We start from the raw sequence: 12,170 nt of genomic DNA, 5'->3' as shown, positions 1-12,170 counted from the left end.
TAGCTATTTTGCAAGATAGCCGTTGATATCTTCGTTTGTTACGACAAGAGTTGTTATCGTCTCAGTTTTATTAGTTTCAAGTATCAATTGTCACGTCTATTTGTTTCACGCTATGGTCTTGTTAGTTTTGAAATGATTGTTTTATTCTGTTAGATTTGTTTTTTATGCCTTATCTAAGTAGGACGTATTCTTAACTATCGCTTTTCAGTTCGAACCTACTTGTGCGACTACTACTCCTATTTGCATCTGCTACTACTACTACTTGTGATCTACTGGTTTCCTCTACCTCGTCAGTCGCTACCTATTGTGAACTAGACCTATGGACTTGATCTGTCATTAAATCAGTTTGAATCTACCGAGTGGAGTTCGAATCACTTATCATCTTATTCCGCGCTACCCTGTAAAGTCAAACCTGTATATAACGGCCCAGTATATAGCGGTCACCCTGTATATAACGGTCACTGAACAACTTCCCAAAAATCGTCCCTTATATTTACTGCAAAGTTGACCTGCATATAGCGGTCACCTGTATATAACGGTCACGAAATTGGGTTACGATTAACGAATAGAACCAGGGATATATCGATGACTCAAAACCCAACTGGAGGGAGGAGGTCCGGAACGATCTCTTTGATGACGCGAAGATGATGAAATTGCAGCTGCCCCCACCCCTCCACCCCCCCCCCTGTCTCCCCGAGAAGCGAAAGAAAGACGGCGATGTCACATAACTTTGACCTTGATAAATAAGACAGTAGCACAGGCAGTCGGGCTTTCGAAGCAGCTGAAAGACTTTGCTCAGTACTATGGACATGAAGGACTTTCTGTCACATTGAGTATAAAGTCAATAGCATACTACATAAAATCAAGCTTCGAGCTCCGAAATATCATAAAACTATAACGGCCGTTTTTTTTTCTTCTTGAAATGCATTTTGTTACGTTAAAAGCTTTTCCTACAATACAAGGAAAATTAGATGAATGTATACAGTGCACCTCCCTGAAAGTACACCACGGACATTATATGGGCATTTTTGTCGTGTTTAATGCGTTTCTGTTTAAAATTGTTGTCAATAAATGTAGATTGAGTGATTTTCCACTTAAAAAGCTTGTTCATTAGCTTCCAACAGATTTTTACTGCGCCTCCCAAAAGTACACCATGGACATTTATGGGCCTTTTTTTATTATCCTGGGCCCAGTTGTTCAAAGCCCGATAAATCTAATCCTGGATTAACGTGAACTTTGAATCGAGTTTAATTACTAATCAATAAAGATTCTTCCAAAAGATTTTTGTCCCTCAGTATTGATTTAGACTTTCCTTTACCTATTGCTTGAAAATAGTCTTTAAAACCATTTTTAACGAGCGAGATGAAACCCTCGTTTAACTTTTAATCCTGGATTAGCATTAATCGGCTTTCAAACAACGGGGTCCTGGTTATTGCGTTGCTGCTACTCGTTATTGTCAATAAAACATAACATGAGTGATAATTTGCACATAAAAATGCTATTTACTGACTTCTGGGGGAGTTTAAAGGAAACCTGTGTACAGCGGTCACCCTGTATATTACGGTCACCTGGCCATTTCCCAAGGGTGACCGTTATGTACAGGTTTGACTGTAATTGTTTGAGATTTGAGTAACAAGCAACCTCTAGAATCTTTACAATTACAGGACTAGTGTTACGTATTGCCTAAACAAAAATTACCACGTTCGTGAGGTTTTTTATAACCTTTTTTTTTATAAGCAATATTTATACAAACAGTAAGTTAGTTTAGGTGTTTCCATTGAATTTCTTTGCGCATTCGTGCTGCGCATAATTTCTTGCGTCATTAGCACGAGCGCAAGTGGAAAACATGAAGTATTTTCTTGATGCTAAGCGTAGCAAATTAACACTTGAATAGCTATTTTCTCCTGAACGAAACACAGTGACCAATGTTTTTTTTTTATCGCGTTAGCTATTATATTCTTAATGTACAAAGGTTTTTAGAAAAAAATTAACGACAGAAAAATGAGTCATCGCCAGAAATACAAGCTTGCCTAGCCCTGCCTACCACTCGCGGGCATAAAATATAGTGAACACGCACGCAAGAAACGTTTTGGGTCAACAATGCTTCATTTTGTGCTTCTAACTTCTTATGCCAAGAAATTTATCTTCAATTGCTGCTTATGCTTCATACATTCTGTGTGTAAGGTTTTTCTAAGTGCTACTTTAATTATGTAATTTATGTTACCACCAGACATGGCAAGAACTGATCAAATAGACTCATATTTGAAAGTGAATATTGCAAGGAAGTATAAGGTAACTTGGCTGGATCGTAGATCTTTTCTGGTCACAGTAACCTATCTGTTTTATTGCATTTTGGGATATAGCATAGTAGTAAGCAATCATAGAGAGTTAAAGAAAATTTTCACGTCAACTTCTATTTTGCGGGAATTACCTTAAGTGAGTAAGCATTAGAAATCAAGTTGAAGCGGGATAAAGGCTATGCGTTAGGGGGTCCGGCAGCTACTTCTGATCTTGTCGCTTTTCGGAAAGACATGATAGCCATGAACCTCTGAGTCAGCTGGTCTTTGGTTGCAGTATTTTCGTTTTTCGCTGCAGAATTTTCATCTGTGATCCCTCTTAATGACTAAACTTCAGGTAAAAAAGCGACCGAAACTTCCTGTGAAATTCGGACGTCGAATGGCCAAATTGTCTGCTAATCCGCACATACGCGCTCTCACATAAAATCGCCGCCATGTTTGTTCATCAAAAAATCAGTATTTAGTCTCGCTCGGCCAAATTTCTTAACTGGGGCGATCATGTAAACTCGGATCCAGGCCTCGCTGCCCCCCCTTTTCCCCCGCTGCTATGCGTTTAGGAACATAGGAGTCGTGAAGTAGACCAAGCCTTTGTTTATTGGTTGCAGCTCTACATTTACATACATTTCATATCACCGGAAGTTTACTTAACGTAGTTTTGGAGCTGACAACTTCGTTTTGGCTAACATGATGGATTAATTATCCTCACTGAGCCTTTCAGATGATGTTTAAAGTCACGCCACTGGAACACGTTCCCCACCCCTGCAAAGCACGAGTTTGACATGCGCGCGATCTCTTGCTCTCTTATCACGTGATCCCAGATGTTGACACCTGTCATTTCACCGATGAAACACTGGCTGGCGCCAAAGCTTCCTCCCTGTGAATCTTGCTCTTGGCCTAGCACCAGGGCTCCACCGCCACGGATCACGTGTCCTAGAAAAGATAAAGAAATGACAATCAACTGTTTATCTAGTTCACTTTCAAGTAAATTTAGTTATTTCTCTCCCAGTTATCGAATAAAATTAAAACATAAATAATTCCCATAGATATGGAAGATTGCGTCATACTATAATCTTACAGCATTTTTGTGCCATCGTAACAGATTTGACAAAGTGGTGACCTTACGAGAAGTTTCGCTGATTATTGGGTGATTCATTATGTTATGCTTTCTATATTACGTACACGTACCTGTTTGAAAGCCTTTGCCAGCAGCTCCAACCTTGCCATCTTTATACAGCTTCCATGATCCAGCGGTGTTCTCCCATGTTGCGCAGATGTGGTGCCACTTTCCATCGTTTGCAGATACAGAGGTTCTCCTGTGGCTAAAGGAAAAGAGATGCCACATCTTTACCCTTGTCGCGGCTAGTATTTCAGATAATAGTTCTTGGCGCATGCCTTCATCCTCTCAGTTAAAAGTCCACCAGAAATAGAAATACGTTCCACGGCGGAACGTATTTCTATTTCTGGTGGACTTCTAACTGAAAGACTAGTGCTATTTTCATATTAATAGTGAGTTGGTGGTCGCTTTCTTTCCCGAGGGGTGGCGGGGAGGGGGGAGGGGGTGAAGGGGGGGGGGGGGGGTGGAGAGAAAGAGCGTACTAGAAATGTTCGTCTGAGCATCAATTTTAGGGCACTGGAAAGTGTGATTGTAAAGGGAATTTTTAGTACTTTGGTACCTCGCACCACCTCCAAGAAAAAAAAGGAAACTTTTGTAGTAAACTTTTGGAGAGAAAGAGCGTACTAGAAATGTTCGTCTGAGCATCAATTTTAGGGCACTGGAAAGTGTGATTGTAAAGGGAATTTTTAGTACTTTGGTACCTCGCACCACCTCCAAGAAAAAAAAGGAAACTTTTGTAGTTATACAGCAGCAATTCGTTGTCTCGTTGTCTCGACAGCGCATAGCTCAGTGGCGTTCCGTCATTCTTTTTATCAGCGGTCTTCATCCACAGACAAACCGTCACAGCGTTGAGGTTTCGCATGCCAGTTGCTAGCACGTAATCATTGGTTCCTCTTCGCGGGAATAGTAGAGCGTAGCGAAAGGCGCCTAAAATGTAAAAGATAAAGAAACGCTTTGAATAAATTACACTAAACTTCTGTAAATAAAATGTACAGTAGACTAGGATAAAACTCTAAGACTCTATTCAAATTAAGTCATCTTTACTTTTAATTTACTTGAGCCGCGTTCTTTGATTTTATTATCATTCTATAAAAAAAATAAAAGAATTTCTAAGTTGTCGAAATGTGTACCTTGTCGTTCTAAAGCAGATATCCTATGAGAAATCGCCTGAAACTGCGTATGTAGCCCTGCGCTGGAGTTGTTCATACTTCTGATGGTTTTTCCCTGTAACTCAACTGTGTTGTACAAAGTTTTCACAGTTTCGTTCATTGAAGCCAACTTTTCTTGACTGGTCATGTCCAATGACAAGATTCTCTTATCCAAGACTCGCAATTTCCTTGAGAAATCTTCATCCAACTTTTCCACCATTTCGGACAAAGCCTTAATGGTGTTGTTCATCGCATTAAAGTTTTCTTGAATCTTGTAAGAGGACAGCAATCGTTTCTCCAAGGCTTTCAGTTTCTTCGAGAACTTTTCATCTTTCTTGGCCATGGACTCCAATTTCCTTTGAATCTCAGCGAGCGCATTTTTCGATTCTCGAGCGGAAACGATAACCTCGTTGTGATCTCCAGTGATGACAACTTTCCCATCCGAGGCTGTTGTGTTAACTCAGGTGGACGAGATAACTTGAGGAACAGAAATAAAAATCAAGCAAAACCAAATGGAACCTGTAGCGAGCATGTTGACGGTGTAATGTCTTTGGGCAAGACTAGCCTCTTTTTGTTTTTAGTGACAACAAATTTGCTGATCACAGAGACGGTACATTGTAAACAGAAGAAGGACAAGTAAATTTTCTCGAGCTGGTTATGCCATCCGAAACTGTTAGTGTGTCGTGGTATGAATGACAAGTGCATCTATTAAAATGCTATCCCTTGCTGTACTTGTAGTCAAGCCCTAACTCTAGCTAATATTTTTACCCTTGCCAGTAGAAGGAAGTCCCATCGTCGAAAACTTATATCCGACGTGTCTAATAACAGCGAAAACCCAATATCGTTCCTGCTTCCAAGACGTGAACAAAGAATTATCCCCTATAAGTTAAGATCTGACTCCGCGCGTGTAATTTATATTTAGTTTCTTAAAGTGCTCACCATTATTCTAATAATTACTGCCATTTGACAGGCTAAGTCTGCATGCAATCTTCCCTATTTCGCTTAATTTTCTGTAGTAGCCGAGTCTCTGTAGTGTAATTCTCTGTGGTAGATAAATACCTAAATGTTCAGGGTTTGCGATCTAAACTTGTACATCTTTTGGGATATGTAACGCAACAGGAATAGTCTTAAAAATTAGTATGCGAAAAGATAGCAATTTCTATTTACTGAACTGACTTTGACATTGTCAAAGTTTTTATAGTTCAGAGATGACATTCCTTTCTTTAAGAAAGAAGATGGCAACATTCCAACGGCGTTGTTATGAAAGGCAGGGTTCGATTTTTTAAACTTAGTTTTTTGATGGCACTTTTAAAAATTAGTTTAAAATTAAAGTGATTTTACAGCTGTAAATTGTTGTCATTTTTAAGATTGCTTTATGTAAATTTTGCTCATAATATTACCTGTTGCGCTTTTAATCCATCAAATTAACGAATTGTACTTAACTATATGTAAAGCGGATTGCTAGAGAGAAATTTTAATCGTTCATGTTTCCAGGTCAGATTGACACGCAATTTTCTTTCTTTTTAAACTCACTTTCTAGATTCTCTCGCCAGCTGGATAGCGATGAGTTATCAACGAAAAAATAAACATTTCGATTCGGTTTGACAGGATTTTTGTGATGCAAAGAACAGATGAGAGAGACATTTCAGAGACAGGTTAGCGACTAATAATTGTCTACAAAATGAATGGCTTTTACGGATACAAAAAGCACAGTTCCAGTTTCGTCGTAACCAAAAGGGATGTTACAAAATTCTTTTCCCCATAGGCATCTGTATTTGTTAGGATTTTGACGGGCTCTATTTTGTTATTCTAGCATCAATAAGTCTGTCCTTATCTGTGGACCGTTTCTCGAAAGCCCCGCAGATAACTTGGACGTGGGGACCGAAAACTATGTAACTGACCATGATGTACAGTCTTCACCAAAAGAAATTATTTTTTTCAACTGACTTACTGCTCGATTTTTAACTATTCTCACGGATTTTAGACCAGAAAGGAGTGAACTTATTAACTAATTTTTCGCTTTTTTCACGAATTTGACGCCAGAAAGGGGTAAAATTTATGGCTTGATTTTTGGCCATTTTCACGATTTTGAGAACAGAAAGGAGTAAACTTCCTGCTCTGCAATCTGTTCATCGAAAACGCGAACATCAGAGTTACCTCCATTGCCGGATTAGCTTTGCTAATGGCAATTATGCTATTTAAAGATTAAAGATAAAAGACCTCAAATGCAAGGTTTCTGATCGTTTCGACCGTTTTTTGCGTGGCCTGGGATTCTACCTGCTTAGAACCATCCGTCGATATTTTTTAGTTTAAACTACCATTCCAAAACATTCTAGACAAGTTAATAAATTGCCCTTATTGACAATCTCACTGATCGAGAGGAACATAGATGATTTTTAGGCTACACATGAAACACTTCAGCCTGGCTCTCTGTACATCTTCCTCGTGCAAACGTTAGCTAAAAAAAGCCAATTGTTGCCCACAACATCTTTTGCTGGCAAGCGCCCAGTGTTCCCCACCCAGTTGACATGCCGTTTGGTTTTCATTCACAGTCTGATGGTACAACTGCTGCTGCAGATGAAAGGGAACTAAAGAACAATCACAAGATGTGCCACATTGACCTTTCTGTTAGCGACGAAGAACGTGATAAGGTGGATTTTAAAAACATTAGTAGATACAAAGAAACACATTACAGGAATTTCTCTTCTATCACACATATCAGAAACGTACTTTTTAAGGGGTGTAATTTGTTATAAAAAGTTATTTTCCATCACCGTGTTCATAGCTTTATGACCAAAACATTAGTTCTTAAAACCAAGAATTTTGCACGATATATTTTAATTGTTGCCCAGCCCTTCCCAAAACAAACAATGCCCGAAATATTGCCCTACATTGCGTCCCCAACCAGCTTATCAGGTTATATGCCGTTTGGTTATCATACACAGGGCGATGGCACAAATGCCGCTGCAAGTGAAAGAGAACCAAAGAAGATGAAAGGGGACTAAGGAATATTGACCTTTCCGCCACCGACGAAGAACGTGATTAGGTGAATTTAAAAGGCATCACAAAAGTGGACACAAAAAACACATCAAGGAAAATACTCAATATTCGTGTTTCATGCTTTGTAAATATTTTTCTCTTATCTAGTTTATAGCTTTATGGCCAAAACTAAAGTTCGTCACGAAAACCCTTCTTTCATTTGTCATAATGATTTCATTGTTGCCCAGCCTTTCCCTAAAATATCTTTTTTGAAAAAAGAACTATCCTATATCGTGACCCTACCCAGCTTATCAAATTATAAGCTGTATCGGTTTGGTTTTCATACACAGTGTCGGTGATAGCACAACTACTGCTGCGCTCATGCTGCAGATGACCACATTGACCTTACCGTCATCAACGAGGAAAGCGATAAGGTGAAATTTTAAATCATTACAGAAAGAAACACATTGAAGAAATTCCTGAATTCGGTATAAATGGATTAAATTTGATTTTTGTATCTTTTCCTTAACGTTTCACAAATTAGTTTCGCTGTTGCATAGTCTTTGAACAAAATCTAAAAAGTTCAAATATGTCCAGTCCTTGTATACGAATATCACGTAACATGCTGTTTGCTCGGACAGGATGATGTTACAACTGTGGAAAGTCCTTCTTTTGAGACATCAGAAGATAGTGAACGCGAGAGTGAGGGAAAATCGTCAACAGGTTTGTAACGTCGTCTCTTTGGAAAACAACTCATTTTCATTTTCATCTTCATTTTTCATTGATCTTTAAACTCAATGATGTTAGGTTTGCATTACAGCTAATCGCCTAATTATCTGATCTTTTCTAATTAACATTGGCAGTCATCGGTTTAAGTGACCAATATGAATTATCAAAGATAGCGGCCCACCTAGCCGTTCCCGCGGAAGTCTGATTTGAATGGAGTGTGAGAAAAGAGTACATCGCAAAGTTCAACTCTATGTCAGTCGACGACGCTCTTTCCAAGAAAACTATCACGGTTAATGACACAAGTGCAGAGTGATGTGCAGACAGGGATTTTCATGAGTTATCCGAGGAATTATGTAAAATTTTGGTATGCGAGCGAGGATAAAGGGAAGAAGTAGCCCTTGCAGTAAAAGGAGGGGCACTCCTGCTACTTAATTGTCCATCGGCAATCCAAAGGCTACCTACTCTTAACAAAAGGAAGGCCCAAAATAAGTCTGAAGTAAGTGTGAATGATGTATTAATCAGGTAATTGACACAGGCATACTCGGAAAAAAAAAATCCGACTGCTCCTATCAGGAGTCGAACCTAAGACCTTCCGATAACTGAATTCGGATGTTCTACCACTGAGCTACAGAAGGCTCGTGGGAGCTAAGGCCATTAAACTAGGTTCATGGGACAAACATCCTGCATACTGCTAGGGTTGGAATGTTAATGTGTGGCATGTGCGCAATGGAAATAATGTGATGGAATATGTTATGCCTGGTGAACAAATGAGAATGATGTACCTTCGAAGTCCGCTAAGTACGGAAGAGTCGAGTGCACTGTTCACGCTAACCACGTATCGTGTCTGTGCCCAAGTTTTAAGGCCGATAAAGTTTGCAAGCACTCCGTTGCTGTAGCGGAGAAAAACGAAATGTTTCGCAAGCACCTTGAACAAATTTGCAAGGGCCAAGGTAAAAAAAGACCTCGCGAACTGCTTTAGCAGTTCTAAGCGCTTGCCGCAAAGAAAGGGTCTAAAAACAAGTTCCGTTACCACCCCTCTGACGCAAATGATTCTACAGCAAATGCCATGCAGTCAGAAGAATCGTCTAATAATGCAACACATGTTTACAATGAAATTTATCACAATGACCATCCATTCGTCTAATGCATGCTGCCTTCTGATGCGAAGACATGTAAGGGGTGCAAGAACGACTTTTGTCACAGACAAAAAATAGTACCGTTCGATCTGGTGTTTTCGCACAAGGAACGGTACTACTTTCCTCTGCATGGATATTGGAAAAACAAACAAGCTTCAAACAAGGAGTCAACGCGTTACTTCCACGCTGACCCGAAGAGTATCATGCCGCGGTTCCCTTACTTCTCTAACGACTATATCGAGATCTCTAGCGAGCTTCGCAACTCACTCCCAGCAGGAATCGCACAAAGTTTATTTGGAGAATCTATTCTCGCTATCAATCTAGTGGCAAATTTCTATGTTCCTTTGTTTTGTGAGCATTGGAGGATGCAATGATATTCAGGTAATCGATTTCGAATCCAGCCATATTTTTCATAACCTCTAAGTACCAGAATGTTTAAATTCAACATATATACTGTACAGGCCCGAAATGATCTCCGGATGGGAAATGATCGTCAAATTGGACCGCAAATGACCCTCCCCCGATCGCCTCACCATAAATATGGAATGGAATGGACTCAAATTTGGAAAGTGGATTTAATCTTTAAACACTTCATTTTTTTTTCTTAATAATACCAGTCGTTATATTTAAACCGATCTGCATGCAAATTTCACAACTTTAAAAATTATAATGTAGCATCTCCGAGTGCAACAGAACAATTTACCTATAAACTGGAACCGGTACATGTATATAGTCTACTTATACCATTACAACGCCTGAAATGAGCACGAATTGTACGAAACTCCTTATTTTTCAAACGGGGCTAACAGAACAGCTCAAAAATAGTTAACTGGAAAAGATCTTTTACTAACAAGTTCGCTACGATATTAAACGCAAGTCCATTGAAACTGCTTTTTTTCGACACAGTTTTGAAACCCAAGATCAAATAAAAGCAAGAGGAGACGAAAATTTTAATACTTAATGCAAGCGCAAAAAAATTAAAGAGCGGGTCAGTTAAGCCTTTCGCAATTTCTTTTTCGAAAAAGGAAAGACAATCGGTCAAAGCGATTGAGATGGTGGTCAAATCTCGCCGTCCACTGATATTCGTCGAAGGTACGTCTCCCACTCACCATGTATGATTCACGAATTCTCTAAAGTGAATGCGTTCGGGATAGGAGTGGCTGGGTTAGTTCTGGGAACTGCTTACTACGTCACTGCGAAATTGTGATGCTTCCTGGGGGGGCTTCCCCATTCGAGTAAGTTGGTCTGTTCCAGTTAACTTTTTTTTAGCTGTACTGTTAAAATATATTTCGTATTGTTAGCGCTATTTGAAAAATGAGTTTCGTACAATCCGTGTACATTTTAGACGTTGTAATGGTATAAGTAAATTATATACTGTAGATGTATGTATGTATGGAAATTTATAGGTAAATTGTTCTGTTGCACTGAGCTGCATTATAATCTTTAAAGTTGTGAAATTTGCATGCAGATAATATAACAGTGGTGTTGTTAAAAAAAAAAAATGAAGTGTATAAAGATTAAATCCACTGTCCAAATTTTAGGCTGTTCACAGTCCCTCTATTTTTCCGTGGGATTCTCGAGACCGGTACGCTTCGATGGAACCGCCGCCATCTTGGTTTGTAAAAGCGAGCGCGATCTGGGGAGAGTGTCTAAACTACCGAGGGGAGCGGGAGTGGGTGTTAGCTCCCCTCCCCTCGGTAGTTTAGACACTCTCCCCAGATCGTGCTCGCTTTTACAAACCAAGATGGAGGCAGCTCCGTCGAAGCAAACCGGTCTCTAGAATCCCACGGAAAAATAGGGGGACTGTGAACAGTCTATCCAAATTTGAGTCCATTGGCCATTCCCTTCCATTCTTACGGTTAGGCGATCGGGGATCATTTGCAGTCCAATTTGGGGATCATTTGCGGTCTGGGTATCATTTGTGGGCCTGGTACCTCTACAGCACACTTTTTGCCCAGATGTTTTAGGATGTTTTACATTGGTGTGCAAGTGACATTTATATTGAAGTGGTTTTCAAGGTTTTTTTTACAGTTGCTAAGGGCTTTTCCGGTCCCTAAACTTATAAATCGCTAAGAGGAGTAGCGTAACGCTTTGATTAAGGCATTGATTTGTAATTTTTTATCCACAAGAAGTGTTTTATTGAAATTAATTAGTCGAATTGCCATGTTTTATTCAAACAACAGTACACACTTTTTGCCCAGATGTTTATATATTTACATTTAAGTACATTTTTCCTCACCGGAAGTTTAATTACCACCGAGTCATTTTGTTATTAATAAGCTTATATCTTGTTGCTTTTAAAATAATATACCACCATATGCATGTATCTCTTCTATTAAATCTCGTTTTAGCTTTAACTGTAGTCCCATTGAAGGTTCCATGGGGCTCTGCTATTGAAATGTTCCGCAATAAATTACAGACGTGTCAAATAATTCAGAATTCAAGATTTGCGTAAGGATCTTCGGTTTCGTAGTGTGTTTCAGGAACATAATCTTTGTCCACAAAGGTAATTTGAACTTGTTTTCGTAAAGGGTCTTCGTTTTCGCAATAGGTTTTCGTTTTCGTAATGGGTAGTCGTTTTCGTTCTTAGGTCTTCGTTTTCGATACTACTGTTTCAAAACAGGATCTTCTATTGTTAATAGCTGTCTTTCAGTGAAGCAAACAAGGAAGTGAATTCAAGGATTAATTACATCCATTTTGAAATCACTGGTGATCCTTGGAATCTGATTGGTCCAAAATGATGCAATTTATTCCCAAATTGCACCAT

General features: G+C 39.3%; 1 protein-coding gene across 2 annotated transcripts; it reads right to left on the bottom strand.

Annotated features, from left to right (window-relative positions):
* Positions 1 to 2,655: 2,655 nt before the first annotated feature.
* Positions 2,656 to 5,166, bottom strand: LOC146485084 (C-reactive protein-like). 2 transcript variants are annotated; one of them, XM_085104069.1, is made up of 4 exons: positions 4,542 to 5,166; positions 4,113 to 4,338; positions 3,483 to 3,616; positions 2,656 to 3,227 (listed from the first exon to the last, which is right to left on the bottom strand). In XM_085104069.1, exons 1-4 carry the CDS (start codon positions 4,900 to 4,902, stop codon positions 2,977 to 2,979), a joined length of 972 nt encoding a protein of 323 aa, XP_084960195.1. In that variant the 5' UTR covers positions 4,903 to 5,166; the 3' UTR covers positions 2,656 to 2,976. The 2 variants fall into 2 exon arrangements, with proteins under 2 accessions (XP_084960195.1, XP_084960196.1); XM_085104070.1 differs by having other exon boundaries at positions 3,483 to 3,610.
* Positions 5,167 to 12,170: the final 7,004 nt, after the last annotated feature.

This window comes from Pavona decussata, unplaced genomic scaffold (assembly GCF_977016875.1).
Source record: "Pavona decussata unplaced genomic scaffold, jaPavDecu1.1 SCAFFOLD_28, whole genome shotgun sequence".
Taxonomy (NCBI): domain Eukaryota; kingdom Metazoa; phylum Cnidaria; class Anthozoa; order Scleractinia; family Agariciidae; genus Pavona; species Pavona decussata.
The sequence above is the reverse complement of the archived record's forward strand: the minus strand, read 5'-3'. Positions and strand labels throughout refer to the sequence as shown.

Excerpts from the sequence above, each read along its gene's own strand:
- LOC146485084 (XM_085104069.1), bottom strand. The coding sequence starts at position 4,902 with ATGGCCAAGAAAGATGAAAAGTTCTCGAAGAAACTGAAAGCCTTGGAG. Across the intron at positions 4,339-4,541 it reads ATCTGCTTTAGAACGACAAG|GCGCCTTTCGCTACGCTCTA; the intron begins GTACACATTTCG and ends TTTACATTTTAG. Across the intron at positions 3,228-3,482 it reads TGGCAAAGGCTTTCAAACAG|GACACGTGATCCGTGGCGGT; the intron begins GTACGTGTACGT and ends TATCTTTTCTAG.